Below are 22866 nucleotides of genomic sequence, written 5' to 3'. Positions count from 1 at the left end.
AGCTTAGAACAGGGGATGTCAGGGCTGGGAGGGAGCTTAGAACAGGGAATGTTAGAGCTGGGAGGGAGCTTGGAAAGGGAATGTCAGGGCTGGGAGGGGGCTTAGAACAAAGGACCCCATCAAGGCCCCTCCTCGGGCCATTCTGCTCTCTGTCGGCTCAGGTCCAGCTCAGCTTAGTTGACCGCTCCTTCTCAGAGCTCTCTGCAGGATCCTCCTCTAGACCCCCTCTCCCACCATGGTGTCCCTCTTCTCTTTCCCTTCTCTAGGACTCCCCCATGACCTTATCAGCTCTCATGGGCTCAATGATCACCTCCATGCACACGATTCTGTGACCCATTTATCCAGCCCTGACCTCTCTCCTATCTCCAATCTCACCATCACCAACTCTTTTTGACAATTTGAAATAAATGAAAAGCAGTACTCATGATCTTTCCCCCTAAGTCCTCTCCACCTCCCTATTTCCCCATCACTAGGCAGGGTAATGCCATTCTTTGGTCCCAACCTAGGAGTCACCCCGAACTCTCTGACCCCCCCATGTCAAAATTGTCAATTTTTCCTTCAAAGTATCTTTCGAATACATGCTGTTGCCCCCTCAGACACTGGTTCTCTCATCCCTGGACTAGTATAACAGCCTCTGGAGGGGTCTGCCTGCCTCAAGTCTCCCCCTGCTCCATCCCAGTCCATCCTCTGCTCAGCCACTGAAGGTCGTCTCCTGCTCAGTGACCTGCACTGGCTCCCCATCCCCTTCTGGATCCATCACAAAATGTTCCGATTTGGCCTTCAAAGCCTTTCACAAATGAACCCCTCCTACCTCTCTAGGCTTTATCCACCTTACTGACATCGGGACACACTGACCATGTTCCTCAGTAGTCACCCTCCCCCATGCCTGGAATGTTCTCCTTCTTCCCTTCTGCCCCATCTTCTTTTAAGGCTCAGCTCAAATCCCACCTTCTGCAGGAGGCCCTTCTCAGAGACCCCCACCTTGAGTGCCTTTCCCTCTGAGATTACTCTTCATTTAACTTGTACAGTCCCTATGCAGAGGCTGTCTGATTAGAACATAAGCTCTGAGGGCAGTGACTCTTTTTGCCTTTGTCTCCTCAGTCCTTAGCACAGAGGCTGGCATACAGTAGGTGCTAATAAATGCTTATTTTCTCAGATCCAATTGTCTGTGGTTTACCCACTCACACGAGGGTCTGAACAGGCCCACCCTAGATCCAATCAGGAACTTGGGGGCCTCACCACGCTCCCCTGGGGACCACCCGCCCCTCACTGCTGCGCCTTACCTGGGAGCAGCTCATGGCCCACGGCTCTTCCGCATTTCCCATCCAAGCCGTGCTGGGACGACGGGGGGACGTGTGGGATGCCCAGGCACTCGTTCAGGACATCTGGCTCGCCCTCGGCGCACATGTGCAGCTAGGAGATGCAAACGGGAGGTTTGAGCAGACGGCTGGCTGCCAGAGACTCTCTCATTCACCTAAAGCCTACCGGGATCTCGCAGAGGCCCGCTGGCCCAAACCTGCATTTCACAAACAGGGAAACCGAGGCCCAGACAAGGGACTTGAGGCCAAAATCACAAAGGTAGCGAGTGGCAGAAAGGGGATGAACCCAATCTTCTCACATGAGTCGTTCTTTCCACGTACCCCAGCACAGACATGGCTGTTTTGTGGGAAACCCTGAGCTCCTCTGTGAGGGACCCGAAGCAGGATCGAAAGAGCTGCAGAGGCCCCTGGGTTCAAGTCCTGACCCAAGCACGAATCACCCACCAAGGTGGCTTTAACTACCTTTACACAGCTAGGAATCCGAGGCGGAATTCAAATTCAGGGTTCTGACCCAACACTTATCTCAGTGTGTGGTGCATGGAGTGCCCTTGGCTCCAAGGCCAGCATTCTCCCCACTGCTGTACCTGCTGATGGGGAGCCTCCCACCTCCTAAGGTGGCCTGTTCCACTACTGAGCACCGTTAGAAAACCACGGTCTTTGCAGTGGAAGAGCCTAAGGTCTAAGTGGGGCCACAAGCCGCGGAGAAGGGGCAGAATGTAAAAGTGTAAGAGGGAGGTAGAAGTAAGGAGCATTAAGGGTTCAGTGGAAGGCCAGGGTAGATCAGGGAGGGCTTCCAAGAGGAGGGGGCACCTGATCTGGATCTACAGAGACAGGCAGGTGGGAAGGTGTGGAGGGAACAGGGGAGCAAAGGCAGGGAGGTGGGAAAACAGGGACACATCTGGGCACAGTAAGACTCCCAGTTTGGTCCTGGAAACCACATGGGGTCCTTCCCAGCCTGGGAAGGCGGGGGTCAGGACTGACCTTTCTGCATCCCTCGAACTGAGCCCAAGACCCTACAAGCAGTAAAGGATTACTGAAGCAACAGAAGAAAGGGCATGGGCTGCCCCAGGAGGCAGTGAGCTCCCCGTCACTTGGGGTGCATCCTTCGAACACCCAGACTGGGTTACAGCCTGATTACAAAACACTTCAGACTAGATCCTCCTCCACGTTTCCTCTGGACTCTGGGACGTGGACCAGCCAGAAGAACCCCTCCCCATGCCCCGGGGTCCGAGCCCGCCCAGAGTGCTGTGGAACCCCTCCCCATGGCCCAGGGTCCAAGCACACCATCTGTGGCTAGGCCCAGGATGCTGCAGAACCCCTCCCCATGGCCCAGGGTCCGAGCCTGCCATCCGTGCCCAGGCCCAGAGTGCTGTGGAACCCCTCCCTATGGCCCAGGGTCCGAGCCCGCCATCTGTGCCTAGGCCCAGAGTGCTGTGGAACCCCTCCCTATGGCCCAGGGTCTGAGCACACCATCTGTGGCCAGGCCCAGGATGCTGCGGAACCCTTTCCCGTGGCCCAGGATCCAAGCACACCATCTGTGGCCAGGCCCAGAGTGCCACGGCATGACTCCCACGTGCACACAGATCCCGCCACTTGGCAGCTGTTTTCCATGTAAACGAACGTCCTGGCAAAAAAACAGCCAAGACATGTTCTAGCTAACCGCAATGTCGCTCATATTAAAACCAGCAGGAGAGGAGAATTAGGAAAGAAAAGCATTTCTAATTCTCTTTTTAAACAGAGCGCGGCTGCCAAGGCGTTGTCATAATACAGGGCTCGTGTTACCCAGAAACATTCATCATCTCCCAGGGCCATTAAGGACGAGCTGGGCAGAGGACTGGATGGTTCTGTATCTCAGCATGCTCAGGGACCGGTGTGCCCTCCAGACCCAGCAGGGCAGGGGAAGCGGGCTAGCACTCGGGCAGACGGCTGTTTGTGCCGACTGAAAGCGGGAAAGAGGGCACAGCCACCCCTGTGACTTCAGGAGGGCCATCCCCTGCCTCTGGCCTTCAGTTCCTGGCCCGCAGAGGGAGAGGGCCAGGCCCGTCCAGCTCTAACTCAGCCTGAAGCGGATTCCCTGGTCAGCCCCTTGGGGGTGGGAGTGGACCCGAGTCAGACTCCCCCCTGGTCTATCACGAGGCCTGGAGAACCCGGGTGCAGGTCTGGGGTTGAGCCAGGCCGGGGCAAGCTGGACGCTAAAGCAGAGCCCCCAGCAAAGCGGTCGGCCGGCCTGTGGTGCCAGGATCCAGCGTGCCACAGAGGAAAGGCTCTGGCTCTGGTTTCAAGTCTCTGCTCTGCTGCTATGGAGCTGGTCAAGTCTTTCATTCTGGGCCTCAGTTTCCCCATATGTAAAATGAGAGGGTTGGACTCTGGGGCTTTTGAGGCCCCTTTCTAGCTCTACGTTTATGAACCTATGACAGTGTGACCTTGAGTAGGTCACTTAACTTTCTTGAACCTGTTTCCCCATCTGTAAAATGGGGATTATAATCTGTGTACTCCCCTCCCCAGGGGCTATGTTAAGTACAGTGCTTTGGAAGCCTTTTAAGAGCAGATATGAGACATGGAGTCCGTGGCTGATGAGCGTTTGCCAGGCACCTCCGTCCTGCCTCCTGAGTCTTGCACTTGTATTAGAAACGAGGCCACTGCAAGCCCTTCAGAAATGCTGAGCCAGAGGCAACGCTAACGCACTGAGGACCCAGCGGCCTGCTGGGGCGGGGCGGGGGCCTTGGGACCGACCCCCCAGGCTCGCACAGCTAGTAAACTGTCTCAGTCTGGATTTAAACTCAGGTTTTCCTGACTCCACATGCAACACACTGTCTCCACTGCACCTGTTTTACAGACAAAGAAACTGAGGCCCAGAGAAGTGAAGCAGACAGAGCTTGACTTCAGGGTCAGACCTGGCCGTGCTGTGTGACCACAGCCTGTGTGCTCATCTGTGAAATGGGGCTGCACACACCTGTGAAGCCCCTCCCCTCAGGCTCTTGTGGCCCTTGAAGGACAGACCATGAAGCTTTCTGGCACACAGGAGGGGCTTCACACACGCTAAGGCGCCCCTTCTCCTTGAATGAAGCAGCTCGTGCGGGATCTGGCAGGCAGCAACAGGCAGGACCGAAGCCCTAGGAGGCAGCCCCCGTAGCGCTTACCTTTTTTCGTACCTGCTGTTCTTTAGCCGAGTGGGCTTTCACGTGCTTGCGGAGGGAGCTGGGGTCCGTGTAGCGCTTGGAGCAGCCGGGGATCTGGCAGGCATAGGGTTTCTGTGACGGGGAAGGGGAAAGGACAGTGTTAGACCCAGGGGGGCTGAGGACCCCCAGACACGCCCAGGCCAAGCTAGAGCCCAGGGCACGCCCGGGCCGGGCCAGAGCCCCAGACAATCCCAGACTGAGCCAGAGCCCCCGACATGCCCAGGCTGAGCGGACACACCCAGGCCCTGGGCCAGGCCAGAGCCCCGGATACTTCCAGACTGGGCCAGAACCTCAGACACTCCCAGACCAGGCCAGAACCCCAGACACTCCCAGACTAGGCCAGTAGGCGAGGGGTGACGGTGAAGGCAGAGGGGAGACACAAGCTATTCCCTGGCCCACACCTGCCCCTCCAAGAGGTGGGGCCGCATCAGCCAATCTGCCCCATAAATGCTTGCTGCCTGCCTGCCAGTGGGGTCCTGGAGGGCGTCTCCACTCCACTGCTGCATGACCCCAGATCAGACATTCTCTGCTGTGAGCCTCAGTGTCCTCCTTTGTAAAGCGGAGGTGGCCCAGATGCCTTTCAAGCCCCCCCAGCTCTCCACCCGATGGAGGCCCTTTTAGCTCCGACATCACTGGGTTCCTGCTCCTTGACTGAGGCCCAGGGCTCTGCAGGGAGTGTGAGGAGGCAGCGGCAGAGGCCCTGGTGCACAGTGGGGGCCCTGGCCAGGGGAGACTTTTCTTGGATGGGGGGAAGGGAGGGCACAGAGCACGTCTGTAGGGTGATCAGAGACTCTCTCCATCCTCTTGAGTAACCAGAGACTTGAGAAAACCTTTAGTCCAAACTCACTTATTTTACAGAAGTGGAAACTGAGGCACAGAGAGGGATCACTGAGTTAGAAAAAGGCCAGTCGGGAGTCAAACCCAGGTCCCTCGAGTGTCCAGGGCCTCTGGGTCAGACCCAGGCTGTGTGACAAGAGGTGTTGGGGCATCTGTGCCCCTGTTAGCTGGGGGTCTGTTACAAGGGGGGCCAGAGGAGAGCAGACGGAGGATGGGGATCTTCAAGGCTACTGGCAAGAGGCCGGGGGCTGTCGTGTCCCCAGAGAGAGCAGCCGCAGCAGCTTGGGCACCAGGCCGGCCACAGGCCCCCTGCCGGACTGACGCCCTGCCCTGTTCCTAATTTACATTAATAAGTTGTCTCTTTGTTTAAAAATTAAAAGGCAGGCAAATAAACAGCAAGGCAGCCGCAATCAGACCCCGTGCACGCACAAACGCTCCCACGCAGGAGTGGGGGCTCAATCGCCCCAAGCACGCTCAGAACACATGTGCAGGCTTGCACCCCAGATCATACACACACACACACTCACATGCACACACATGTGCTCACACACACATGCAGGAGTAGGGCCATCACCCCAAGCACTCTCAGAACACATGTGCATGCTTGCACCCTCAGACCATACACACACACACACACACACACACACTCACATGCACACACACGTGCTCATACTCACATGCAGGAGTGGGGCCATCACCCTAAGCTCAGAACACATGTGCAGGCTTGCACCCTCAGACCACACACACATACGCTCACATACACATGCTCACACTCACATGTTCACACACACACATGCTCACACTCACACATTCACATGCTCACACACACATGCAGGAGTGGGGGCTCCGTCACCCCAAGCACGCTCAGAACATATGCACAGGCTCGCACCCTCAGACCATATACACACACATGCTTACACACTCACAAAAACTGCACGTACTCCCCCAGAGAGTCACAGACTCCCAGCATCTCTGAGCAAGGAAGGACCTCACAAACATCTCCCCATCACCTTCCCCCACTCCCAGCCTGGGCCACGGGGAGCTCTTTCCCTCCCAAGGCTGTCTAGTAGTCACTCACAAACTCAGGAGCAGAGGACAATAAGGGAAGCACCAAGAAAGGGGCCTTAGAGCACAGTTAGGCCACTCCGCCCCATTGTGCAGAGGGGGAAACTGAGGCCCAGGAGGGTAAAGAACATGCTCTAGGCCCCCAGGCAGCAGGGGCCTCTTCCACTGTCCCCCATCTCTCTATTCACACTTCACACCCATAGGCTCTCACTATTGAACAGACACACATTCATGCATTCACACACACTCCCCTCTCAGGAAGCTCCCTGGAAGCAGCAGCCCCAGGCCACACCAGGCTCCTTCTGTCCCGGCCTTAGCCCTGCCCAGTCCCCTTCATCTCTTCCTACAAGCCCAGAGCCCAGCTCTCAGTCCCAGCTCAGGCTCTCTCAGGCCCTCCCAAGTCCCCGGGCTCAGGGCAGGGGCAGGGTCCAGGTTTTCTGGGGCTTCAAGCTCCCCCTCTCCCTTGTTGAATGAGGCCCACTTGGCCAAGGGTACTGTTTGAGCCTAGGAGAAGAAAGCTCCCAAGAACTCAGAGGGTGGCCCTGCTTTTGAGTCCTGTCTGAGCCCAGATTGGAGCTGCCTAATTGTCTTTCTGTAGCCCCTGACCCCAATCTGAGCAGGCCCCATCCCCTCCTCACCCCCCCTCCTCATCTGACCCCCCTCAGCCCAACCTGGGCAGCCCCATCCCCTCCTCCACCCCCTTCCTCACCTGATCCCTCTCAGCCCACCCTGAGCAGCCCCATCCCCTCCTCACCTGACCCTCCCTTCAGCCCAACCCGGGCAGCCCCATCCCCTCCTCACCTGACCCCCCCCCCGCCCCAACCGGGCCGCCCCCTCCCCCCCTGCCGCCCCCCCCCCACGCACCTTTCTCAGCCAGGTCTCTATCCACTGACATTCCTGTGACAGGGAAGAACACCCACCTCCATCCGTGTGAATCGTGCTTCTGTTTAAACTCCTACTCTCAAGGCTGATGCTTTTCTCCTATCTAAGTGAGGCCTTCCACCTGGAGCAGAGGAGGTGTGGCAAGGGGCAAACCCGGGTGAGCACAGACTCCTCACGTGAATGGACGCCTGCAGTCTGGCTCTTCCCTCACACCTGCCCCTGCCTGGGGACAATTAGCTTTGGAAGCAGAAACGTCACAGACCCACAACCCACCAGGCTTCTGACTCCTGCTCTGGGAGGTCGCCAGGGCATTCTCACTGGTTGTGGGCCCTGGAGAAAACCAGCTGCCGGCCCGGTCCCAAAGCGATACCTCATGCCCAGCTCTGTCCACAAGTGGGTACGGTGCCCATCACCTCCAGAGACAAGGAAGGGGATGGGAGGAGCTCCCAGCACCCAGAAACACTGCAGCCTCCAGGCTCTGCCCTAATCTCGATTGCATCAGGTGGGAGAATCCTGGAGTCGGATCCTGGATCCTCAGAGATGGGGAGTCTGGTCCAACCCAGGGTGGTGCAGTGGATTTGGAGGCAGAGATCTGGGTTCAAATCCCCAGCTCTGCCATTTTCAATTACTGTGTCACTCTGGGCAAGTCCCTTCCCCTTCCTGGGCCTCAGTTTTCCTATCTGTAAAAAGAGGGGAATGGTCTCTGGGGTCCCTGACAGCTCTAGACCTAGAATCCTAGTAGGAGCCTGAGAGTGCAGGAATCCCTCTATGACATCCCTGGAGATGAGCCTCCAGAGTCCCGTAACTTCCCTCTAATTCACCTCCAAGCTTCTCTCCTCTACCAGCTGCTTCCCATCTGCCCCCAAGCACACTCAGGCCTCTTTAATCCTAAATAGCAGCAACGGCTGCCCCTCAAACACCTTCCCACCAGCACCCCCTGCCCCCACCAGGCTCAGTCACACAGTCCCAATTAGACCCACTGCCTCTACTTCCTTACAATGCCCTCCAAGTCCTTAAGACTGACACCATTTTCTTTCAGGTACAGCACTAACGAGGGCTGGGTCACTGGTGCTTAGCACCAGGGTGCTGAAACTGGAGAAAGTTTCTCAGAGCTGACAACATTTAGCACTCAGCAAGAATAATTAGCTGGAGCCCAGAGCTTCCAGATGGGGGCTGGGGGACAGCTCCTTCCTGCCCTTCCTCTGCTGCCTTCAGACCTGCGGATGCCTCAGTGGCGGGGTGATGCCCAGCTTTGTCTCCCTTCCCCTCCACTGAGGACGTGCCTGACCAGCCTCCCAGCCCAGTCACATCAAGGTTCACGACATCTGTCCTGGGGGCACATTCCTAGTCACAGCTCAGCTCGAGGGTCACTGAGGAAGCCCCCCCCCCCCAAGTCTGATGGCCTCCCCTCAGGCCTCTCCCTCCTTGGGTCCTGCCTAATGATCTCTTCTCTTGGGGCTGCCACAATCCTGCTGCCTCCTCCCAGGTGTCTGATAGCTCCTTCTTTGCCTCCCTTGATCCCCCAAGGCTCTGTCCTCCCCCCTCTTCCTTTGGAGCCCCTTCTCTCCCATGGTTCCGGCTGCCGCCATGATTCTATGCCTCCCAAATTTCCAAGCCTGGCGTGAAGGAAGGGCTGATAAGCGGCTCGGAGGGCCCCTTCCAGCGGTCCCAGCCTAGGATGGTGGTCTAATGCTGCTGATCGTGAGTCTAGACAGCAAGGTTCTTCTAGCACAGACTGGACTCTAGGATGACCTGTCTATCCCTGGATAGCCTGCCCTCCCCACCCTTGGCTGATGACTCTAGACTCAACTTTGCTCCCTGTACAATGGGTTGTACCCAGGGGCTGACTGGGAAGGTCAACAGGAAAGTTGTACTTGTACTGTACCTTGGTGCTGGAGAGGCTCATGGCTGCATTTAGAAAGAAAGGAGAGAAGAAAAGAATGAGAGACAAGGAGACAGTAAAGAGGTTCACCGAGACAATGAGGAGGGAGGTGACACAGCAGTCTGGGAAGCCCTTGCCCTCCCCCAAACAGCCCCTTCTGGTTGGGCCTCAGCCTCCCACTGCTGACCCAGAACCTCCCCCTCCCCTCCCTCCTTTGCAAAGTTCCATATAAACTCAGCAAGCAAAGAAATTAAGGTTCCTCCCCATGTCCCTCTGGGAGGCCCCCAGGCTCTCAAAGGCCACCCCAGTGGAGTGGGAGAGAGAGGGGTCAAGCCCAGCATCTCCAAAAGACTGTCACTGAGACATGGGGGATTTAAGAGCTGTGCTGGAGGACAAGGTTCAGATCCCGGAGTGGATGAATCAGTTAGTCATTCAGCAAACATTTAATAAGCCTGACTGCCATAAGAGATGGGGGAAGGCAGGAGCCTGACCTGCCCTTGAGAAGCTTACATTCTACCTATCAACAAGCATTTCTTGAGGGCCTACTATGTTCCAGGCGATATGTTGAGTACTAGAGATACAGATACCAAAGTGAAACTGTGCCTGCTCTCAGGAAGCTTATTGTCTACACCGGGGGAAATAACAGCTACATGAATACATCTACAGTCTATGCAAGGTAGCTTCTTCTGAGGTGCAGAAGGGCCAGCCAGCCCTGAGGGGGAGTCACCCTTCCAGCCACGCCTCATACCAGGCTACCAGGGCCCTGAATCAGCCTGGTCTCCTGGGTACTGGGGGGGCTGGGCCGTGGCCTGTTCTTTGGGACCCCAGGAGAGGGCAGATCCCTGGCTGGGGGCGGGGGGAGAATCCAAGATGAGTCCATGGCTGGTCAGGTTCTGGGGACAGGAGATCACTTATGAGAGCCAGTCTGGGCTGACCAGGGCCTGAGGAAGCAGATTCCAAGACCCAGCTGTATCTGGTAGGGAGGGGGCTCCTAGCAAGGGCACCACACTTCCCTCCCCCACACTTCCCGGGGTCTCCAGGGCCCTGAGATTCCAGAGCAGGGATGAGCTGGCTGCCCGCTGGCTGATCAGAGAAGCTCCATCCACCAGAATCCCTAATGTTTAGCACAGTGCCTGGCTTAATCAATTAACTAACCTGGCTTAACAGGTGCTTAATTGATGTTTACTGATCTACTGTAAGCTCTGGAAGGGCAGGAGCCCTCATTTCTCTTCGTTATCTCTTCTTTCTCTTGATTTCCCTCTCCTGCCTCTCCCTGCCCAGCCCTGAGAACAGGCCAGGAACACAGCAAAGGTTTAATAAATGCGTGCAGTGTGGACAAACAGATGTCATGATCCCCGAAACCAGCCTGAATTTCCTATGCATATAAACTTCTATTTCCTTATGTGGGATCCTGCTGTTTCTCCCAACAGAGAGTAAGCTCCTTGCAGGCAGATATGACCACTGCCAGCCTAGTGCCCAGCACACAGTAGGCATTTAATAAATGCTACATTGATGGATGGTTGTGAGTCCAGAAGACTGGAAGGTCCTTGAGGGTGGAGGACCATCTCACTTGTGCCCCCAAACACCCAGTGCCTGTGCAGTTTCTGGTATACAGCAGGTGCTTAATGAATGGACTCATCTCTTAGCATTTGGGGAAGAGGACTCCTGGTCACAACCTGACATCTTGGGATGTCCCACAGATATGTTTCAGGGCTGACTCCCTCCTGTTCATTTTCATGTTCTGCTTATACGTCGAGATGTGATAAGGGGTTAGTTGCTTTAGAGAGCCCCAAAATGGAATGAGAGGGAAGAGGAAAGCAAGGGGCCTGGAGCAAGGCATGGAGGGCCTGGGTCTCTAGAGGCCCCCTGTCCATATCCCAGGGTAGGAGGCTACAGGAAGAGAGGGGCCATGACACCATCTGGGTCTCCCAGAGAAGACGCAACCACGTTCTGCTAACGGGTCTGAGGTTAGAGATAGGGGAGAGAAAATAGTTAATTTGTCACAATAACTGCTTTGCTTTTATGGATGGTGGAGCAAACTGGCCGAGGGCAGCCCAACCATGGAGAGATACTAGAAGCCTGATTTTCTGTAAAATGAAGGGGCTGGGCCAGTTCAGAGACTCACAGAAGAAACCAGTGTGGTCCCCTGGTCCACATGTAATGAGTGGTTATCCAGCTTTTTCTTACAGGCATCAAGTGATGGGGAACTCACTACTTATTAAGGTAATCGACTCCATTCCTTAGAGAGTTCTAATTGTTAATAAGCTCTCTGTGACTCTGGGGGCCTAAATCCTGCTTTCCTTTCCAAGAGGGGTTAAGTGACTTGACCAGAGTCTCACACAGCTAAGTATCTGAGGCCAGATTTAACCTCAGGTCCTCCTGATTCCTGAGTCAGCACTCTAGCCACTATCCTACCCAGATGCCCCCTTGTTTCTTTTTTTTTACTAAATCTTTTCAACTGCACTTTCCTTCATTGTTCCTCTAGGACCAAACAAAAACAATTCAAACCCCTCTTCTGTGTGACAAGTTCTTTAAATCCGTCTGTTTTCTGGGTCAACATTCCTTCCAAGAATCCTACATGGCACAGACCTAAGACCCTTCCCCATCCTGGCTGCCCTCCTCTGGATGCACTTGTTCAACAATGTCCTTCCTAACTTCTGGGACCCAGAACTGAACTCAACCTTCCAAGCAGGCTGTGATCAGGGCAGGGGATCATGGGCCTGGTTATTAGCTCCTTTGCTCTGGCCAGCTCAGCAGAGTGGTCAAGGATGGCCTCTCAATGCAGCCTCAGTTCCCAGGAGCTTGCTCAGCTAAGTCACATGGGTCCTGATGGTCATGAAAACTCCCCAGGTCATGTTCCTAAGAATTATCATCTAGTCAAAAGCCTCCCTCCTCCTGTACGAGGACAACTGACTTTTTAAGCCCTCTGGTAAGACTCTGCCTTTACCCCTATGATTTCTAAGATCTCTTCTTAGAGACCTTCCCTCTCTGACTTATCTATTCTACTTCCCAAAAGAATACGCTCCTTGAGGGCAGGGACAATGTAACTTTGGTACTTCACACAAGCTTGTTGACTGTCTCATTGACAAGAGACTCTGGAAAACGACTGATGAGTTAACTCACAGTTGGGAAGGGGGGCGGGGAAGAAATATTCTTAGCTTCCCATCTCTTCTTTCCTCACTTCTCTGGGCAAGAGTCCTTCGCTCCTGGCACAGTGCAAACTTTATAAAATTTCAGAATCTCATGGCTGGGAGGGGCCTGTGAAAGCATCCAGACCAGCCTTGAGCAGAATTGTAGTGTCTCCTACAATATGACCCCACAGGGATCACTGGATTCTTCATGACCTCCAGCAAACTGCAACGTCATCTCAAATGAGCCCAAACTCATCTCCCCAAAGAGATCAGGGCTTACAGGATCAGAGTACATATGTAGCTGGCCCTGAGATGCCATTCAGTCATTCCCTTTATTTTGTAGACATGGAAATCAGAGAGGAGCTCAAGGGACTTTTTTTTTTGCTTTTTGGAGGGCAGGGCAATTGGGATTAAGTGACTTGCCCAAGGTCACTCGGCTAGTAAGTGTTATGTTAAGTGTCTGAGGCTGGATTTGAACTCGGTCCTCCTGACTCCAGGGCCAGTTGCTCTATTCACTGTGCCACCTACCTGCCCCCTCAAGGTACTTTTTCAAAAACAAATAGGTTAAGTGGCAGATTCAAACTCATATGCCCTGACTCCAAATTCAGTGTACCAAGTGGCCTTTTTCTGTTGTATCTCTTTGGGTCCTCATTACTCTCCTTCTCTCTCTCTCCTGTCAGTCAGTGGCTGAAAGGCCCCAGGAAGAAAGCTCTGTCTTGCCCACCCACACCCTGGGCTCCCACTTATTGTTAGTGGGGGTTGAGCCAGACCCCAAGGCACCTTCCTCAAGCTTGCTTTCCATTCAGAGAGCAGTTCAGCATCTTGGGGACTGTCCATTGGTCCCTCCCATCTCTGGCCCTGTGGCCAGCCCATCTCATTTACATCTCACTGATGATTGCGGGATTTCTTGGCTTTTGTATCCCTAGTGCTAGTACAGTACCCAGACCGGGGAAGGCGCTTGACAAATGCCTGCTCCTTGATGAATTATTTATTATGTGGTGGCACCTGCTTGAACACCCATCATGCACCTCTGCACTGCCCCTGTGTGTGATGCTCACTTAAAAATTTTCTGGAAATTTGGAGTCCCATGGTTTGCAAAACATGAGTATTAATTACATATATGTGTGAATTAATTGTTGTTATTATTCCAATCAGAGCAAGCCAAGATGCCAAGTGTTTTTTTTTTTCAGCAGACAGGAATGTGATGGGGGTTCCATGAGGCTAACAGGCCTCATGCATGTTAGTGATGCATGTTGCCCCAGGCCCTGCATGTTAGTGATTTTAAACCTCATGGAAGGATGTCCAGCCAAGTGGAAGAGACCTCAGCTTCTCTAGGGCCTCTGCAGAAAGAGGAGAAAAGCAGGCCCTTGTTTACACCAAGACTTGCAGGGACCAAGCTGTGAGCCTGGTTAGAACCTGTTTAGAACTCAACTCCATTCGACTGTGGTCAGGTCATGCAGGATTGGCCCAGCTGCCTCATGGGAACCTGGAGCTTCCCCTGCAGTGTACTGGCCCAACTTATTCCCCAAGAGAAGAGAAGTAGTGGGGGGAAGTCAGGGGACAGGGAAAGATTCAGCCTGCCAAAAAGTGGTCTGAAATCCCAGAGCCAGAGGTCACCAGGATTCTTTGGACCAACTTCCTCCCTGCTCTCCTGTCTGAAAGGGATGCAGGAAAAAAAACCAGGGAAATGAAATTCTGAGCTCTAGGAGAGAAATAAGGAAGCAGCTTGGTTTGTGTTGTTTTGGTGGGAGAAGTAAGGAAAGGGGACAGTTGTCACATTAGTACTTCAACTTGAAGAACAAAGAGACAGGATGACTGCGTGATGTTGTTTCAATAGGCGCAATAAGGAAGCGGGATGGTTTATGTATAGACTTGGTCACTGTTTGGTGAATATGCTTGAAGGCCTCTTCTGAAAGGGAGTGGGAAGGCATTCCTTTGATATCACCCTCCCACCTACTCCAGAATCCTGTTCTCCTTCCTCCACCAGCTTGTCTTCTTCCCTCCCTCTCTTTTCTTGCACTTCTAAAAGCTGGGACGGGCTGGGTGGGGGGTTACCGTGTCTAGGTGAGTGCGCTGGTGCTTGGCTCGGTCGCTCGAGTTACTGAAAGCTTTCTGGCAGCCAGGATGCTGGCACAGGTAGGGCTTCTCCCCTGTGTGGCTCCGGAGGTGAATCTTCAGGTTCTCCAGCCGAGAGAAGGCCTTGTTGCACCCTTCAAACTGGACACAAAGAGAGAGTCATTAAAATGGAGTCACAGGGAGGAAGGCAGGGAGGGTTTGGTTGAAGTATCTCTCAGCAGGTATCAGGAAACAAATCCCAACCCAAGAACAGGCCACATGTGTCCCTCCCTTCCTTTCTCTTCTGCCTCCCACCACCATTTGAAAACATCTGCTTGATTTTCATTAGAATCCCCTCTTCAAAGGGGACCAGGTTTTCCTAAAGAGTGAAGTTGGATGGGATTTTCCCAATATGACTTTCAAAGCCTTAGGAGGCAACGGCCAAGAAAGTGGGAAAGGAGTCCCGGGGAGTTGGAGGATGGAAGTAGGATGGGTGGGATGGGGAAGCCCGGCACTTGCTCATGTGCCTGGTGACACTCTGCCAGCTTGACTCCCAGACTGAAAGGACTTAAGGGTCAACCAGGGGAAAATAGGAACCAGGTGTCCCCCCAAAGAGCATAGGTTAGAGCTGAGAGGGATCTGAGTGGTCATCTGATCCATTCCCTCCATTTAGAAGAGGCAGCCTGATGTGGTAGAGGCCAGACGGGGGAAGCAGCAGATCTGGAATTCTAGCCTTGGTCCCAGATTCCAAATCTGAGGCTAAAGGCAGCAGAAGTGGGGGTGTGTCTGACAAAAAGGGGCCAACCCTAACCCTGAGATTCTTCTCACCTGCTGGATCCATACCTGTGTTTCTTCCATTTTACTGTCCTGCCTCTCAGAGAGGCAGAAATACTCCTTTAAACAAAGGCAGGAATTTGCACTCTGATTGCTTCCCCAAGCTTGATTTGTGTGCCAATCACAGAGGACCTTGGGAATGAGGCCCCAAGAGGTTTGAGAATCCAAGCCCCCCAATTTGGCACTGCTGCCACAAATTTCCAGTCAGGAACTCAACAGGAGTTACAAGAAATTTTCAAATCCCAAATTAGACAATTTCCCAGACCATGAAACTTGAATCAGCACTGGACAGAGGCAATAAAAAGTGACAATCTTATTCTAGGGTCCTTTTCTGTTGGCTTGTGGCTGTGGTGTCTCCCAGCCTCAACAACGAACTAAGGAATGTCAGCCTATCCTTGTTAGAGGAAAGAGTAAGAGAGCGGGGTCTCTGAAGAGCTGAATCCCAGCAGATGTTAGCAGAGAGCAGCTCAGGGACCACAAAATGCGCAGGCTATCCAACATAGAGTGAGCTGCCCCGCGCTGAGAGGAGACCAAAGTGTCAACAGAGAGCAGCTCCACGGACTCATCAGAGCACGTCAGCAGCGGACAGAGGCAGAGACCTGACTTGTCCTGGCCACACTGGCTCCCTACATGTGTGTTTTTCATTTTTCTTGGTCACCAGTATTCTCTGTGCGTTCTCTTCCTCACCTGTGGGTGAGGGTAGCCCATGTGTGCACAGAAGGATCTTTTCTGGATACTTTGGCAGTTTTCCTTCTAATTCTGAAATTCCACATTTCTATTATTATACAAGTCTAGAGATCTAGGTTCTAGTAAAGGCTAGTTGTGTGCCACTAATTGGTTGCGAGACCTAAGGCGAGGCATTTTCTGGCTCTGGGTCCTTTCTCAGGTCAATCAATCAACTGAACAATTTCAAAAGTGCCTCTGTCTCTGTCTCTCCTCTTTCTCTCTCCTTCCTTCTCTCTTTCCCCTCTCCCCTCTCCCCTCTCCCTCCCTCTATCTCTCTCTCCCTTCCTCTCTCCTTTCCTCTCTCTGTCTGTCTCTCCTTTCTCTCTCTCTCCTCTCTCTCCCTCCCTCCCTCCCTCTCTCCTTTCCTCTCTCTGTCTCTCCTTTCTCTCTCTCTCCTCTCTTTCCCTCCCTCTCTCTCTGTCTCTCTAACACTTTAGGGTCATCCTCAGCTCTTCCTTCTACTTTATCACCCATCTATCTGACCAGTCTCACTGATTCTCTCTCCATTCCTCTTGTGTCTGTCCTATTCTCTTCATTCAAACAGCTGCAGTCCAAACTCGGGCTCTCACTGCCTCCTGCCTGGGTCACTACAGTACCTGCCACTTCATTTCCTTTTCCTCACTCCAACGGCTTCCCACAGCTGCCAAAGTGAGATTCCTAAGGCATCGATCTGACCCTGTCACCGCTGACCCCCCTCTCATAGAACGCCAGTGGCTTCCTACCTGTAGGATAAAAAGCAAACTCCTGTGCTTGGTATTTAATGCCCTTTATAAAGGGGCCCCAAGCTAACGTTCTAGGCGGATGCCACACGGCTGTCTTTCACATACTCTAGGCAGCCCATTGACTGCCTCGATTATCCAAACTGGCCTAGCTGCTGTTCCCCAAACACAATCTTCCATCTCATCCTCATGCCTTTCTACACTCTGTCCTCCAAGAGTGGTACGTTGTCCCCTCTCGAGCCCATCTCTAGCTCCCTTCCAGGCCCCAGGAGGGCTGCCTCCTTCAAAGGTCTTAGCGCCTCCTCAGTCCACAGTGCCCCCTGCCTCACCAAATCACTTGTCCTCATACACACTATTCGTTATTTATTTCCTAGCTAACGTTTCCTCAGTCCATTAGAACGCAAGCTTCTCGTGTCTTGCTTCTGTATCCTCAGTACCCAACATGATGCCTGTGTGGCATGAATTCAGGATTCCTCCTCATAAATTTAGGATTGGCTCCTTTTCCAGGCCTCTATATCACCATTTTTTAAGAATAAAATACAAAACCCAAACTTCTTGAATAATATAAGGCAGGAGGAAAACCCAACAGCCTAGAGACCCAGGGTCCAGTGACAGCCCTTCTATTACATTTAACTGGCTAACCCCGGGCACCACTCAGCATCTCTGCCTGCCACTCCCCTTGGTATGCTGATGCCACAGGGCCTCCCTTCCAGATCAGAAGGCCTAGAATTCTAAGGCTGGCCAGATAACAGCTTGACATTCTGGGCTTCTGGGGCTTCTGTGACTAACATTCGAGATCTCATGATGCTAATATCCTAGGATTCCTAAATGCTCCAATCCAACTCTGGGCCACCAAGAACACCGTTACTTACAATGGGATGGCAGGGTTATTCCCTAAGCACTACTCACATGGCTAAAGCCTCCCATTTCGGGGAGATCGTGGCCAGGCTCTTCTGGGCTAGGGATGGACCACTAAGCTTCTGAGATGACAATCTGTAATAAATGCCTGGCGTGTGGATAGTATTTCATGGATTACAAATTACTTTCACTTCTACCATCCCATCTGATCTTCACAAATGGCCCAGTGAGGTAAGGGGAGGAGGGATTTTATTCTCATTGTATAGATAATAATAACGGACATATATGGAGTCATATACTATTTATTTTTATTGTAACAATAACTGACCTACATATAAAACATTAATATTTATAAACATATGTATATCACATATACTAATATTCCTGGGCCTCAGTTTCCTCATCTGTAAAATCTGGATAGTCTCTGAGGTCCCTTCCAGGTTCAGATTTGTGATTGCATGATCAAATCCTGCCTTAGACACTTAATAGCTGTGTGACCCTGGGCAAGTCACTTAACCTCTCAGCCTTAGTTTCCTCATCTGTAAAATGGGAGGTGGTGGCAGACTCAATGACCTCCAACTTGACTCGTAGCAATAAATCTGGGATCCTTTAGTCCTATGATCTGTGTTTCAAACCCGAGTGGGGGTATTAGCAATGCTCTGCTGCCATCTTCCCTCCCCAACCTCTCCTTCCCACCCGCATCAGCCCATCTCTCCACACCCAGGCACAGATGGCTCCCAGTAAAAGAAACCCACATGCTCGCTCAGGATTAACCAGACACATCCTGGGCCCATGCCTGTGCCCTCCGACTGCTTCAGCCAATGAGGCTAAGTGTTTAAGAATGGTTTCTTTTATCAGGTTTTTTCCCGGGGTGCTAATCCTTGCTCTAAGATAGGTGATGACAAGTGTGAGCTGGTGCTCGTGGGAGCCGGAGGCCAATCCCTATGTGGGAAATGAGGCTGCCCGAGACTTCATGCCGAGTTATGTTTCTTCTCTACCAAAAAGCCCACAAAGAAAGCCCAAACCTATGCCAATGGGAAACATCCATTCCCTAACCTGACTTGTATACTAAGTGATTGAGACAGTGTGCTGGTGGGCTTGGAGGGAGCAGACCTGGGTCCCACCCGGCTGTCCTTTGCTGTGTGAAGCCACCTAAGGTACTCTGGTCTTCTGATCTTTCCTTTCTTCACATGGAATATGGGAGTATTCATCATTCTTGATTAAAAAGCCTTTCGACATCCAGAGGAGGACAATCAGCCCAAGAGGTCAGGCAGTGTGGGTGTCTCCCAGAGCTACAACTGCCCATCTGGGACCTAGAAAAAGCAGTGACTTGTGAGGAAACAGGCTTTTGCCACTGGTACCAGCTTTGGGGAGCAGATGGGCCACTCGCACTCGGGCCTTGGGCCAGCATCTCATCAGGGCATAAAACTACTGCCCCGCCCGAAGAGTCTGGTCTCCACTGGTCACTGCTTTGTCCACTATCTCAAAGACTGGAGCCCCTGCTCCTGTGAAAGCCTCTTGGATCTTTAAAAAAGATGTGTGGCTATAACTGGAAAGGCCTGGTTGCGTGCGTGGAGGTAGGGGTGGGCTCGGGGCCAGACAATAACAGACAGAGACAGCAGCAGCATTTCTGTAACTTTCAAGATCTGATTCATATGATCTCACTGGATCCTCATGAGAACCCTGTCAGACAGGTGCTGGTATCACCCCTATTTTATACACGAGGAACTGGAGTCTCAGAGACTTGCCCAAGGGGGTTCCTTCTACCCTGGGGCTTTGGGGAAGTCCCATCAGTAAGAGAAGAGGGTTAGAAGCTTGGGATACAACTGTGCTCTAAGAAAAGAGGAAGGTGACAGTTTTAGATAAACAAGGGAAGACTTGTGTGAACTGATGCAGAGTGAGGTAAACAGAACCAGAGAACAATGTATGCGGCGATAATAACACTGTTAAGACAAATAGCTCTGAAAGCCTTAGGGCCTCTGGCCAATTCAATGAACAAGCAACATTCTAGAGGACCACTGATGAATCACACTGTCCACTTCGGGAGGGAGGGCTCAGGGTGCAGAAGGAGCCACAGATTTTTTTTTTTGGACATGACCCATGTTTTGTTTGCCTATGAACACTTGTTAAAAAGTCAGTAGGTGCAGGAAAGTGAGAGGAGTAAAAAAAATGCTTGAAAATTGAAAAAATAAAATTTAATTTAAAAAAAGGAGAGGGTTTGCAGATTTAGGACCAGAAGAATCTTTACTGGTCATCTACTCTGGCCCACTCCTTTTCTGGCTGAGGGCCAGAGAGGTTAGCAATTTGCCCAAGGTCACACAGCTAAGTAGGTGGTACAACCTGGAACCCTGTCTTGTTCCTCTGGCTCAAAGCTGGCCCCTTCCTGAGGCCTGGTCCATACCTTCCAGAGGCCCCATCCTCACCTAACAGGCAGACCTGAAAAGATGTGGGAACAAGTGGCTCCAGGAAGCCCAACGGCTCATGGGAGGGAGGAAGTGTCTTGGCTCACAGGGGATTCTTCTCAAGCAGCACTTTGGGTACCCGTTGATCTAAGACTGAAGAGAGTTTGGATCCTGCCTCAGTTTCTGATTCACTATGTGATCACAGCCAAGTCAAAGCCTCTGTTTCCTCCTCTGTGAAATGGGACTATTAATATTTGCCATCCCTCCTGCCTCTCGAGATTGTTCTGGGGGAGGACAAAAAATCTGTCCCTGTATAAATGAGCATTCTTTGGGGAATGAGGAAACTGAGGCAAACAAGGTTAAGTGACCTGCCCAGGGTCACACAGCTAGCAAGTATCTGAAGGTAGATTTGAACTCAAGAAGATAAAGCTCCTGCCTGTGTCCAGGCCCAGTGCTCGATCCACCTAGCTACCCAGGCGGGAACACAGTCGGTGCTTAATGAATGTTTACCGAATTTGATTTTCCCCTATTTATCATGCAGAAAGCTTACTTTGCATACATTTGCTTCCATGCTATTTCTCTCAATAGACTGTAAGTTCCTTGAGGGCAGTGACTATTTGTGGCCTACTTCTGGATCCCTGATGCTTACTTAGCATACAAGAGGCCCGTAATAAGTGTTTCTTGATTGATCCCAGAAGTAACAGGGAGGAGTTTTCTGGGCAGGGGCAGCAGATAAGTGCTTTAAGAATAGCAACTGAAGGATGAGCTGGGGTGTGGAGAGGCTGGAGGTAAGGAAACTGGGTGGCCTATAAATGGGGAGGACCCTGGCAAGGGAGTGAAGCTCTCTGGAGTCTTGTCCAAAGCTGGGGGAAGAAGGGCGGCAAGCCTACGGGGCAGGCAACAGCTGGGGCCACACAGACCAGCCTGAGGATGGACTGAGATCACTACTGAATCAGAGAACCAAAGCACTCCAGGGTCAAAAGGAAGCTGGGACCCAGGGGGCATCAGAGCAAATCCAGAACTTTAAAATGAGGGCGGTGCAACAGATTTGGATTGAGAGGACCCAGGCTCAAATCTCCCCCTCCTGACACTTCTTACCTGTGAGACCCTGGGCAAGCCCCTTAAATGTCTTTGGGATTCAGTCTCCTCATCTGTGACAAGAGGGAGACAAACTAGACATCACTTAAAGTTTCTTCCAGCTCTAATATCTTACCATACTATGATGCTTCCACAATGTCCTCCTCACCCCAGTCCTGACATCCCCTGTTCTAAGCTCCCTCCCAGCTCTGACATCCCCTGTTCTAAGCTCCCTCCCAGCTCTGACATCCCCTGTTCTAAGCTCCCTCCCAGCTCTGACATCCCCTGTTCTAAGGCCCCTCAAGCTCTGACATCCCCTGTTCTAAGCTCCCTCCCAGCTCTGACATCCCTTGTTCTAATGCCCCTCCTGACGCTGACGCGAATGCATGCCAGTTGTCTCCCCAAGCTACCCCAGCACGCTCTCTGTTTGTACCAGAGCTAATTAAAAACACAGCCTTGTGGCCTGGCTTGATGAGGACACACTCCATGAGGCTCCCAGCCTGCCTTACCCAAACAATTTAATGTAATAACTCCAATTGCCTAAAATGTTTTTCTTTGCTCCCTTCTCACAGCTGAGCTGCACCTGAGGGGTGAGGCAGCGCAGGCAGCTTTTCTCAGGTTTCATGGTGGGCTGTGTCTGGAATACCTGTCACCAGCAGGGTCAGGAGCAGCCAACTGTGAAGGTGGAGGCGGCAAGTGACATTCATGTTGGAAATGAGCTATGGCGGGGGGCGGGGGGAGGAGAGAGAAGCTAGGCCTAGGAGAGGCCATGTGCCGCCTGCAGAAACCCTCATTAGTGCTTGCCCTGGCTGTGGGGGTGGCTGAACAGGCTGCCTTTTATTTAGGGACCAAAAAAGGCTAGACCCGCTAGGCCCCCAGCAGCTGCCCAGAGGCCCTAGGCTCTCCAGGGCATTTTCTGTTATCAAAAGGAAATCTGTGCGGGGTCAGTGTCTCCCTGGCTGGGTCAGCACTCTGCTGCCCCTGTGTGGACAGTGCACAGGCCAGGAACACCTGGTCATCCTTCGGCAAAGCCATGAAGGAGATGCTGCTGGGTGAGGGGGTGTGGCCACTAAACTGCTGTGCAAAGCTGAGAAAGTTTCCTTCCCTTTCCAGGCCTCACAGTATGAAGTTTGGGTGGAAAACGCACAATGCAGCTGTCTGTGTGCACCCCTGATCCCCAGAGTGCTGTCCTGGAGCCCACCCTCTGAGGGCTAGGGCCCATTGCCAAGAGGGGACCTGGGGGCAGGGGCTGGGTGAGCTGGGGGTGGAAAGGGAGATTTTTTTCTTTCTTTGATCTTTAATTTTTTTATCCTGAATGTAAAAATCACCAAATAAAATAAGCACGGCCATGTCTCCAGGAGGACAGAAGTAGGGGAAGCTGCACATCTCCCATGGAGGCCAGCTCTTCTCTCTAACTCTCTCCCATCCTCTGCCCAAGGTCTCCTCCAGCTAGGCCAGCCTGGATCACTCACACACACACACACACACACACACACACACACACACACACACACACACACCCCAGGCATGGGCTTACTGGATCAGAGGTTTTCCTCAAGATTTCCTTACTCTGTATATACTTGGCACCCACTTTTCAGCACAGACACTCTCTCTTCCTAATAGAATGCAAATTCTCTGAGGGCAAGGATTATTTCATTTTTGTATTTATTTCCAGGGCTATGCACTGACTATAACTGGAACACAGTAGTCCCCCATCATCGTTAGGGGCTTCCCTCCAAAGCCCCTCTAGAGGAAAGTCACTGTAGAAAAGGGACAGGCAAGGTCTCATGGGCTGGTGGTGTCTCCCTAGCGCCCCCTGCTGGTTCTGTCCCTGGGCTTAGAGGCGCAGAAGATGAAACTGACCCAGACTCACAGCCACGCTCATTTCACTAGTTGGTTT

The 22866-nt window shown here is 52.6% G+C and overlaps 1 protein-coding gene across 1 annotated transcript in view; it reads right to left on the bottom strand.

Annotated features, from left to right (window-relative positions):
• Nucleotides 1-22866, bottom strand: part of LOC138164965 (zinc finger protein GLIS1-like) — a 111730-nt gene that overhangs the window by 27390 nt on the left and 61474 nt on the right. The window contains exons 2-4 of the mRNA XM_069092970.1: nt 14351-14512; nt 4460-4570; nt 1284-1413 (exon numbers count right to left, since the gene is read on the bottom strand). Coding sequence (XP_068949071.1) covers nt 1284-1413; nt 4460-4570; nt 14351-14512 — 403 coding nt within the window. The remainder of the gene's footprint in view (nt 1-1283; nt 1414-4459; nt 4571-14350; nt 14513-22866) is intronic.

Source organism: Petaurus breviceps, unplaced genomic scaffold (genome assembly GCF_028583685.1).
Source record: "Petaurus breviceps papuanus isolate PSGF00001 unplaced genomic scaffold, PetGlider_PUasm1.0 207, whole genome shotgun sequence".
NCBI classification, from domain to species: domain Eukaryota; kingdom Metazoa; phylum Chordata; class Mammalia; order Diprotodontia; family Petauridae; genus Petaurus; species Petaurus breviceps.
This window is presented reverse-complemented; position numbering and strand designations above follow the sequence as displayed.